The sequence below is a fragment of the Anolis carolinensis genome, chromosome 1, assembly GCF_035594765.1.
Source record: "Anolis carolinensis isolate JA03-04 chromosome 1, rAnoCar3.1.pri, whole genome shotgun sequence".
NCBI lineage: Eukaryota > Metazoa > Chordata > Lepidosauria > Squamata > Dactyloidae > Anolis > Anolis carolinensis.
The window spans coordinates 265891480-265903538 of record NC_085841.1 but is presented as its reverse complement, the minus strand read 5'-3'; the positions used below and the strand labels follow the sequence as shown (position 1 = coordinate 265903538).

General features: G+C 39.9%; 1 protein-coding gene across 16 annotated transcripts in view; it reads right to left on the bottom strand.

Annotated features, from left to right (window-relative positions):
- Positions 1–317: 317 nt before the first annotated feature.
- The window catches only part of brsk2 (BR serine/threonine kinase 2), a 496678-nt gene continuing 484936 nt past the window's right edge, over positions 318–12059 (bottom strand). For 7 of the 16 annotated variants that reach the window (XM_016993435.2, XM_008108160.2, XM_008108167.2 and 4 more), the window contains one exon: positions 318–3409. In XM_016993435.2, the coding sequence (XP_016848924.1) occupies positions 3186–3409 (224 nt within the window). In that variant the 3' untranslated portion in view covers positions 318–3185. Of the gene's footprint in view, positions 3410–7979; positions 8266–12059 lie in introns of those variants that run through there. The other 9 variants (XM_062967617.1, XM_062967620.1, XM_008108216.2 and 6 more) reach the window with 4 other exon arrangements.

Sequence of the window (12059 nt, the reverse complement as noted above, 5' to 3'; positions counted from 1 at the left end):
ACGCTCTATATTGTGGTCATTTTTGAACCAGTCCCACTGCTCTAGAAATATCAAACCTATCTTCAAAGCCACAGGTATGGTATTTCTAGCAGGGGCTCACTTCTGGGTGCTGCCAGCCCATGTAATATTTCTTAAGAACCACGAAAAATCTCAAATGTAATGAAGCCTTGTGCTGCTGTTAAGAATTCCCTTTCTTCAATGCTTCACGAAGTTAAACCCTTGGCTTAGTAAAATTTTACTCACCTGTGTTTTATCTTGATGAAAGAGATTCCGCCCATCAATCTGGGGCATAAAACAAGACACAAAACCAGGCAGAATCTTTTCTGAATGAATTTATTGTTTTTGAACTAAAGTTGCTCACAGTTATTTAACAAGGTATACATCAGAAGGTTCTTCTTTGTCCATTTGAACTGTTAAATAATGTCAGTTTGTGTCTGCATGTGTGCATATGTATTTGTGTCTTCAAAGTACAAAATAGGAAGGATAACAAGAGGTATTGCTTTCATTTATTCTTATGTCTTGTGTAAGTAATTCCCTTCCTGCTTGTACCATGTGGGTTTTGCTGTATTATTATTATTAGAAGTAATAGTATAATTCTATATTGAAATCCCAGCCTTTTGTAGAGGTACAATGTAACAGAAGCATCAAAAATCTATACACAAGGGAAGAGAAAAAAGGGGAAAAGGCTGAGGATGGTGGAAGGGAAGCTCGGGGAGAGGGAAGGAGACAGTGGAGGCAGAGAAGACAACAAAAGCAAAAGAGACTAATTTACAGCAATATCATGCAATTAAAACTGCCCCCAATTTGCTGACATCCTCACCTCCCTCCTTCCCCAGCCATCACCCTCCCAGTGTCCGACATGCACCCAGCAATACAAGAGAAAAGGGTTTTTTTTCCCCCAGACCAGGAAAAACAAAAAAAGCACCCTCCCATGTTTGTGTCTCTTTTTAAAAAGATTTTTTTTCTTCGTCTTCAAACCTATGTACAATTAAAAAAATGAACGGGTGCAAGACAGACCGCATAAATAAATAAGTAAATAAATAAACCTATAAACAACCAAGCCAAAAAAGGAGAGTGGAAAGAAAAGTCGGGAAATGAAATTAAAAGCACGAGGGAGGAATCTTAATATTATCATTAAAAAGTCTTGCGGAATAACATACACTCATAGGAACAAACAAACAAACAGCAATTGAAGGTAATAAGGGAATTGAACACTAATACTAAATCTACATTTTAGAACATATCGGTAAAGGAGACTTTCTCCTGCTGTTATTTGTCTCTGACAAGTATGATCATGATTTTGAAAATCTTTGAATATGGGCCAAATTCAGGTACATTGGAGAGGGAAGAAGAAAGGAGAAAGACACGGGGAAAAATATTGAAATACTGGTGACAGGGACAGATTTAGTGGTCTTGCCATCATTCTTTCCACCTCCCGCAAATAAATAATAATCATCAGTGTCACCTCTACACTGTAATGAAAGCAGAAGATATCTAATAGCTTAAATTTTTTAAATATATATATATATTTATATATATGCATTATAAATAATAAGAGACCTAATAACTTAAAACACACACTTGAAAGTTCCACCCCACCCTCCCTTTTTGAAAAAAAGTTTATAAAAATATCTTGCAATACTTTTAAAAGTTTACAGTAGCTTTGTGTTTAACTCGCCCATAGTGCTATCTCCTCCGTAGCTTGCTCCAATGAATCAAGTACCAAACAGTTGCACACGCACTGATACACACAGGAGAGGGGGGAAAGGATTCTTGTTCCATGTTCTTCTTTTGCATTAAAAACACACGCACACACGCACACATACACCCAACATGAATAAATAAAACAATAAATAAATACATAAATAAATACATAAATAAACCCAGCAAATAATAATAATCATAATACTGATATATCAATGCAGCACTAAGAACACAATAATTCCATCCAAATGCATGATGCAGCAGAGAAGTCATCTGGCAGAAGGAAATCCAAGTGTGGAAGGAAGGAACTGAGGGGAGAAGGGAGGGAATTGCAGACAGGAGGAGGAACAGCGGCGGTGGCAGCAGCAGTGGTGGCAACAGCGAGTGGCAGCAGAAGAGATTGTCCTCAAACAGGTGGATTCTCATACCTCCTCCTCACTGCCAAAAGGTGCCTTTCCCCTAAGTTTCAGTGTTCATATTTAATTGACTTTCATCTTGTAGTTTTCCCTAAGTTTGTGTTCTGCCCCTTCAACAGGTTGAAAAAAAAGAAGTTTTGAGATTATAAAAACACAAACACAATTTGAAAAAAAAAAAGTTAAATGGGAGTGGAGGAAAGGGACAGGACAACAAAAGAAAATTGAGGACAAATTTCCTTGGGGTGGGACGGGACTTCTTAATGTCAAATGAGAACACTGCCTGAATATTTCAGAATATTTCCCCCCTCCCAGCCACCGTCGTCTGGATTCGCCCTGTTGAGGATGGGCAACGATGCCACTCCATTAACTCCAACTGTGAAAAATTGTGACTGAGCAGTTCTCCAGCGCAGAGCACCAAAAGAAAAGTGTGTGTTGAGGGCAAGTGGAAGGGAGGAGACTCATTTCCTGCAGTGAGAGAGGGAAGGCTGGGAGTCCCCAAACAGAACCAGTCCGTGGACAGTCTTACATCAGTAGCCTTCCGTGAACAAGCATTCGCAGAGCACAGAAGGTGAAGCTGCTGGCTGACATGTTAACTTTTCGGGATAATTCCTGGTAGCAGAGTGGAAACAAGTGGTGGTGGTCAGAAACTCAGAGAGAACGAAACAAGAACAAAACGGGAAGGGAGGATCAGGAGAGAGGGAAGCAAGTGAAAAGAACTGGGAGATGAAAAAAACAACCCAAGATTTGTCAAACTGGGTTTGTCATATGTGCTACCTTTTTTCTTTTCTCGTTGCTTTTGTGTTTTGCTTCAGAGATAAATATTATATCATATAAATATATATGTGTATGTGTGTTTTATCTATATCTATATATGTATATATATATATATATACAGTCATTCCTTCTTACAAAAGTTGTCTATAGACAGTTTTGTACTGTTGTAGCAATATATATACATCCATCTATTTTAGAGGCTAGCTTACTAAAGAATACCCATTCATTTAGGGTTGGTTTTGTATTTTTTAAGGTATTTAATCTGTTTTTTGTTTTTTAAAAAGCATTTATTTAAGGTTGGTCTTGTAGGCCGAGTGACGAGACCATCTTTGCCTTCTCTTTGCCAGCAGGGTACTTAGTGTCTCCTCTAGACCCATTGTCATTAGTATCGGATTCGCTCCGCTTGCTGTTTGCGCTATGCTTGGTTGGCGTGCCGGGGGGGTGGCTCACCTGCCCGTTCTTCTCGTCTGAAAAAAGTTGTTTAATTACGTCAAAGAAGTTACTCAATGGGCTGCCTGGGTATACAAAACAGAGGAGACAAAAAGAAAACAAAGAAAGCAAGAGAAAAGAGAGAGAAAAGGGAGGAGAGAGAGAGAGAAGAGAACAACAAACAAATGAACAATGGGGTTTTAAACAAGAAGAACGTGATGAGCGGTCCAGAGCCACGTGCATGGGGGTGTGTGGAGGATGAAGACAATGAGCAGAAGAGGAAGAGCATCAGGATGGGAGCACTGCACTGCCTAGCCATATGAAAACCCTGGGGACAAGAAAGCCACATTTCGTGGTTGGCATCAACTATGTTACAGCAACTTGTAAGAATGGAACATTTGCCTAAGAAAGCAGCTGTGTGGTGATGGACAGCCTGACACACTGATGAATGTCAAAAAGCACACTTAATGTAAATACCAGGCCTATGTGGAATTCCTCTGAAAGTATCCTAAGTGGAGATATTCAAGAGTAATGTAAATAGACAGACATTCTGTATCCCACCGCTAGTCATGACTAGAATTAGATCCACTGGGTGACTGGCACTTGTAAAGTCAACACTTATGGAAACCCCATTGGATCTGTTATAGCTGGGACTAAGAGCAGCATGTAATGTTCTGATCCTATGCACACTTGCTGGGAAGTCAGTTCAAGATTTGAGTAGACTTTTCAGTGATCAAATATGTAATCCTATGCCTTAAAGTCATGGTCATACATGTACTCTTTTTCAAATGCAGTATATTAGCAACCTAACTCAGAGACAAGATTTGTAAGCACAAAGGAATAAACTTGCAAATGTGTTTCATTGGAATTAATGAAGAATTCCTTGTGAAAACTACAGCAATGTGAGATTTTCAGCTCTTATAAAATAGTATGCACACACACTCATAAGGACAGACATATAAATCACGGTGTTCTCCATGCCTCACTTTCTGTATGAGTGCTTTACTCCAAAATTGAGGAATGGCAACTAATTTTTTCTATCAGTTTATCATTTGTTGTCAAAATAGCTATGTTATTTAGCATTATAAGAGTTAGCTTCAAAGAGAATGCTAGGAAAAATGCCAAAACAAAACAAGAAAACCCACCCACTGTCAGCATCTGTGAAATGTACACAATTTTCATCTGTGATATGCAAACTGTCAATTTACAAATGTGCCATAATTGCTGTTTCCCTATAGTATAACCCCATGTTGTAGCAGTAAAGGAAAAATCAATTTCTTACATGGGAAAGACAAAAGATGTTGGGCATTAATGCAGCAACACATGCATATACAGAAATGGGTACACAGTGTGCCAAAGATACTATTGTTTACACTCATGCTACATGATTAGGGGAATTAGATGTTATGTTGTAGTGTCAGATCCAAAGGAACCATCTCGCTTACTGCAGACATAAGATATGCACCATATGTAAGAAATTGTAGCTTTATAAAATTGACAAGGATGACAGGCATCTAAAACAGAGCTGTGGTCTTTTTTGTTGTTGAAAATATAGGATGAATACAACTTGCTTCCTAATTTTCTACGAGAATATCCAAGGTCAGAATCAGTCAGAGTTAAGCCAACTGATTTCAGTGGATTTAAGCATGCTTTCCTTTGTTCAACTGTGACCTGATTGTGTAAGCATATCTGTCTGCTATTAAAAGTCCCTAATGAGACCATGAATGTAGATGGTAAAAATCTGACAGCTTCAGGAAAAGTTCTCTTTAGGACAAAGTGGAACAATGTATATTGTTTAGAAGAAAACTAGCTGCAACTAGATACAGCTTCTTTGAAGAACTTTAAAAAGTACAGATAAGAGAGCTAGCAGAATACTCTGCCAAGACTAGCTTAATCTGAACAATGTACCATTTGAAGACAGACACATTTTTCTCCCCAGGATATGTCCTTTGAAAAGTTAGTGCATTTAATACCCTACCTCGAGTGAAGTTATAATTAAATTGAGTTGTTATCTGTCTGCATTTGGTTACAGGAATGTAATGGTAGCTCAAACTTCTAGGTGTTTTCTACGAGATGGCTGAACAGACATCACCAGGAATGTGGCATATACTCATAAACAGGCAACCAAAGCTGTTGGGTGAAAATAGCAGGCCATAATACTTATGCAAGAGTAGATCCACAAATGCTATATAAAGTGCCAATTCACTAGAAATGAATCCTTTCCAGAAACTACAGGCATTTTTCCTAAGAAGAGGAAATGTGATGATGGTTTACATATTTATATATTAATTAAAATGAGTGATTCAAAAGAGACGATTGGATAGTAGGGTGTGTGAAATTCTGGAGGTCGATCAGATGAACCGCCGAAATACGAACCGGGAAGAACCCTGCTGAACCCTTCATGGAACAAAACATGAGCCCCCAAATCTTTCGGCTAAATTTGGGAAGGAAGGAATGGGGGGGTGCATCTGAAATTCAAAATGAAAATGGAACATATTTCTGCCATTTCACACACCCTTACTGGATAGTACTATGGGAGCTGTCAACATGTCCTCTGGAAGTTGTTGGAGTGCAACTGCCAACAGCCCTAGTCAGCATGGGTAATTAAAAAAAAAGGAAGATGGGAAACAAAATGTTCACTGTCCATTCCTGTCTACAGTAATAAGAAACTAAGTTGCAAGTCAACTCTCCAACCAAGTGGTAATCTGAGCAGAACAGTATCAGAACTATTTCCAGCTGCAGTATACTTTTGATACTATTCATTTCTCATGAGGTGGTCGGCTTTCAGTGTAACTCCTTCCAGCTCTTTTTCATAGTCAACATTTTCTTTCTTTAAGGTCTTTTGCTATAACAGCAAGAGCTTGTAGACCTAGGCATTTCTGGTCTTACTGGGCTTGTATGTTAGTTATGGAGATCTTTCTGACTTCTAATATAACCTTCTATATTCTTATAATTTCTCTAGTGTTCTACAACTTCAAAGCTTAGCTGCAATGTTAGGAGCCTCCTGTGGCGTAGAGGATTAAAGCCTCGTAACTTGAAGGTTGGGTTGCTGACCTGAAGGCTGCCAGGTTCAAATCCCACCCGGGGAGAGCACGGATGAGCTCCCTCTATCAGCTTCAGCTCCATGCGGGGACATGAGAGAAGCCTCCCCAAGGATGGTAAAAACATCAAAACATCTGGGCGTCCCCTGGGCAACATCCTTGCAGATGGCCAATTCTCTCACACCAGTAGTGACTCAGGTTGCTCCTGACACACACACAAAAAAGCTGCAATGTTAACAATCATGCCTATAATCTGTCCCAAAAGGGACACTGAAATCACCCAGTGGAACAGTGTAGCTGTAAAACCTTCTTTCAAGCCACTATTTTTGTATAAACTGAAGTTGCTCAGACCTGGGTTCCAGGAAATCCACCATATCCTGACAATAATATAGTTTTGTTTGGCACACACATTTATTATTCCTGCAGGGAAAGAGCTGACCGTTGGTCTTTTGCATTCTTGAGCTCCCCACACCTTCCCTGTAGAGACTACCTTGACCTACATTATCCTCTGGTCAGTCTCTGTCTTGCCTTAACTGAGTTAAGTCACAAAAGAATGGCTAATGCCAACTCACTTTAAGCAAGAGTGTGCAAAATGTGGCCCGCAGGACACATTCAACCCCAGGGCCATTTCTGTGGAACCCAGATGGTTTAAGAAAGAAAAATGATAAAACTCCCCCTCAAATGCCCTCTAGAAAGTGGGGGCATTTCCCCCATGCTTGGGGCCTATCTTGGGCCATGTCATATCCAGGATGGAGGCCTTTCATTTTGAAACAAGATGTGGACAGCAGTAGAGCCATCTCCACTCCACTTCTTGTTTTAAAAAAGACCTCTCCTGGGCTTTATGTGGTCCAGGAAGAACCCCAAACAAAGTGAAATTTCTCCCATATTTCACAAGGGTATTTGGGGACAAAAACCAATTTTCTTTTAGGAATGGCAAAGAGGTGCAGTGCTTCAAGGACTCTGTGGTGCCAATGTAGTGCCCTACGCTTCCACCTCTGCCTTGTTTCCTTTTTACCCATGAGAGCTAGACAGTTATGGGGATCATGCTAGTAGGTTCCTCATGCCTTCTGCTGAAATTCTTCTCTCCCAAACATTGATTATACTTCACTCACTTGAATTTTGGTCATGTCAGTTCTACCTCCAATATGAATCAATTGCAAGAATTACAATCTAATTTCGAGATTGTGATCGAAAGAAAATTTGGCTTCTGAAATCTCAGAACTCGTATTATAAAACTCAATCACACCTTTATGGTGGTGAAAGGAAAGATGATAATCATCTATGGGTCTTGGTTGCCTGGTTCAAGAAGAGAAATTTGAAGTGTAGCATGCACCCCAATTGTCCCTGATTAATCCTCCCCTGTCCCACATTTTCAGCTGATTGTCCCAATTTCCTTGAAAGCAACCTGCAGCAGCTTCTCCTAGCTTGTGAATTCTTACATATTAACACTTTTGCCATCTTGATTTGACGTTTCTTAACCACATTATCCAGTTTTTATATGTGAAATGTTGAAAGTTATGATGTCGAATACTGAGTTTGCCTCACCCCAGGATTCAATCATGTAGCTCTGATACTTTACATATGTATACATGCAATGCATTTTCACAGAGGGAACTTGCCTTTGAATCATGGTTGTAATATGAATAATAAAACTTACATTGCTAACATGGTCTTTCATGCCACAAATGCTACTTTTCTTCCAAATGTTATTTTTGTCTTAGTAGCAATCAGACAATAACATTAGTATCATAAGGAAGACTTATGAAAGAATTCCACAAAAACAGCATTAGAGAGAATTAGGCCTGATATATGAAAACAATCCTAGAAAAAGAAAACTAAAATCACCCTTAAATGTCTCACTGTGATTAATGTGGACTCCCGCGTGGCTTTGGACTCCATATCTTCACATGCCAAATGCAATCAGGAAACAGAAAATGTGAAAGAAAGCAGTGAGAAAAAGCTACAGGTGCTGCTGCGAAGGGCACAGATATATGCAAGTGTTTGCAAATTATGCAGCTGAGCAGTGTATTCAGCAAGATCTGCTGGAAAGGGAATTGCAGAATAAGCAGCAGAGAGAAGCAAGGAGAATATGCAGGGCTGTTTTCATAGAAAAATGCATAAGACAAGCATTAACCAGAGATATAAGTGCTATTTATACAAGTGCACAGCATCTCACTAGTTCTCATTGAGATCTCAAAATGGCATATTATATTTTCACTTCAATATAGGATGCATTGCTTCCCCATTTCCTCTTTGCATTCTGAAAAAAAGGTATTATGGCCCCCCCCCCTCTTTTTAACAATCACGGGCAAGAATTATTATTACTATGTTTATTCAAGTCAGAATCTTCTGCTTAAAATTTGATCAATGTGACAAATTAAGAAAGTATTCCTGAAAAGCTGAAGGATTGGGTGTGGTTTATATTACTTTTATTAGTCTTCACTACTGTTCTTGAAAGATTCTGAAGGTCTCCAGAATCATAGCCAATATTCAAACCACTATATCACACTGGCTCTAAACAATGCTGTAGAAATACATAAACCTAATATAGCTTATAGCAGTATCAATGGAAAAGCAAATAATATTGATATTGCTGGTCAGTAAACTGTATACTGAATGGATAGTGTACTGAACTGATAGTGTATAAAGATAGTACACTATCCTGATTATTTCTCCTGAAATGAAATATGTAAGAACAAGCAAATAAGTTGAGGAGAAAACTTAAAAAGCAAGAAGAATGTCATAACCCCAAACCTTTTTTTCTTGTTCAGAAAACAGAAGTGATGGTTGTTGCACGAGCATTAGGTAAAGAAGCAAAGATATAAAGGTGCCAGGGAAGGAAAAGATAACTAAGAGGATAAAAGACTAAAGAAAGTTCTTTTTCGGATAGTGCATAATCAGCTTAGGAATTTTATTCTACAAAATGTAGTAACGGTCACTAGCTTAAAAAGCTTTTAGAAGGATTAAACAACTCATGAAATAATGGCCTTGAAATGGCTCTTAGACCATGTCAGCTACATAGAATAACAGGCCTCTGATGCATAATTGCTCTCACTAATGTATATTAACTCATAGGAGAAGCCCATTAACATTATGCCCTGCTGCATGGGTTCCAAAGATATTGTGGATTGCAATTGTAACTGTTTTTGCCTGGTGATCCTTATGCTCTCTGCCTCTGTGAAGATAGCTGATGCAAAATGGTATCTGCTTAAGGATTGGACCTAGGTGTTTTAGTATACTTCATGCTAAGTAATGTGTGTGAGATGGTAGGCAGTTTTGGGCAGATTTGCCTTTTTTTCAACCCTAGACATACTAAGGCTTCCTCATCTGGATATTTTATCATGTCTAAATGAACTTTTCAGATCTGCTGTAGATTGCTGAAGCAACTGAGAGGGACTGTGGAAGTTCTCTTTGGATTTAGCACCAAAGCAGCCAATCTGATAAAAGCTGAAAGTACCTAGCTGTAGCAAAGGGGCCACAAAGGGTCTAGAAAGGGGAGAGTAGGGATGCTACAATCATCCTCCAAAGCTACTTTCCTCCAACTGGGGGCCCATCGAGACAGGCCTTAAAACTGAGACCTGACTGGGTTTTTACTAAGGGTGTCCAAACGATGTCCCTGGTAAAAATGAATTAATTTGGAATAACATTGGTTATGGTTGATTAATTAAATACCCCATTAGATTCGGGTCTTCCTGGGCTTGTGGAGACACCCACAGGTAGTTCCAGGACTACCCGGAACTATCCAGGGGCAAGGCCCCATTTGCCATCTCAAGCCCAAAGGTCCAGCCGTGATGGCACTCAATCCCCCCCCCCCCCAATCAACCCTTAAAACAAAACAAAAAAAAACATACCCGGCCACCATTAAAGTGCTTCTTGCGTTCTCCTAATGCAAAGAAATGATGTGCTAGGAGAAGGAGATCATTTCTTCGCACCAGGACGCAAGGAGCACCTTAATGGCAACCCAGTATGTTTTTAAAAAGTTTTAATGGTTGTTTTGGGGGCTGTATGCCATCCCGGTAGTTACTGGAATGGTATGTAGCCACCCTACCCAGGAAAGCCCAGGTTTTTAGGGAGGAGTGGGGATGGGAATCCGCACCCAAGTAGGTTTCTTAAACCCACTTTGGCGTGGATGTAGGCACTGTCTGGAAGCACCCTGGGATACTTTTATCAGGATATGTGGATGGGAGCAGGAGAGGAGATTAAGTATAACTCTTATTTTACAACCTTGAGCTAAACGATACATGTCAGACCAAACATGTTATTCAGTCTTCCCAATGCTGAAGGGAAGCAAGTGAAAATGGTTTCTTTTGAATAATCCCATTTCAAACTTCAGCAGAAAACATTCCCAAATGTGAAGGGTAGTGATGTGTTGGGAGTTTCCTACCTGCCTTAGAAACTCACATTCCATTCACTTCGCTTGTTTTGCTACCATGTTTTGGCCTATTGTTAGTTCCCAACTAGAGTAGACCCATTAAACCAATAGGATTTACACAGGAGTTGATTCACTATTCAACAGCTGATTCAGGCCTCTTCTGCACTATTACCTAGTGGAGACTCATATAATCCAGTTCAAAACATATAATATGGATTATCTGCTTTGAAAATTTAGATTATATGGCAGTGTAGAAAAGACCTTAGAAGCAAATACCCAATCTTATATATAGAAAATGTTAGTTATACTGAAACCTCCTAAATTATCTGTGTTGTTACAATAAAAGTCATTTCCTTTTTTGTTACACATGTAGAAGCTATGTATGAAAAAAAAAACATGTATTGTTTGGCTGGTAATATGGACTTGCAAAATAAATGCAGGTGTATTTTCCAATAATATCTCTACCCTTCAATTCCTAAAGATTTGGGCTGCATTCTGCTCAGTATTTAGGATGTTGCAAGAAAGGCTTATGGCCTCATTAATTTTGATATTTAATTAATGGACAATTGCCACAACTGCAAAGAATTCACCCACCTTAAAAACCTGGCAGCTGCCCCAACTGAAGGAGTTCTTCAGTGCTGGTGAGCGGGACATTAGTCCTCCCTGCTAGTGAGCTGCAGTGTGATAAGCAATTGCAGCAAGTCCCGGCTGCAACTCATTTTACTCTGCTTGCTGGGTATTACCAGGCATGTAGCCCAAGGGGGGGGGGGGGGGGGCTTGAGGGACTCTGAAGGCCTTACTGGAATTATTTAAACGGTTATATTTATTTGTATCATGATCTGATCGCCATGCTCAATATATCCCATACGCATGGGGGTATTGGGATAACGATACAAAAGGTTTGCTAGGGTAGATCCTCTTTCAGTCAGACTCACCCCCCCCCCCGAAATCAAAATCCTGGCTACGGGCCTGGTTATTACGATACACTGGACTGAAGATAGCAATCTACACTTAAGTGGAAAAGGTAAAGGTAAAGGTTTCCCCTGATGTTAAGTCCAGTCGTGTCCGACTCTGGGGGTTGGTGCTCATCTCCATTTTTAAGCCGAAGAGCCGGCATTGTCCATAGACACCTCCAAGGTCATGTGGCCGGCATGACTGCATGGAACGCTGTTACTTTCCTGACGGAGTGGTACCTATTGATCTACTCACATTTGCATGTTTTCGAACTGCTAGGTTGGCAGAAGCTGGAGCTAACAGTGGGCGCTCACTCCGCTCCCCGGATTTGAACCTGGGACCTTTCAGTCTGCAAGTTCAGCAGCTCAG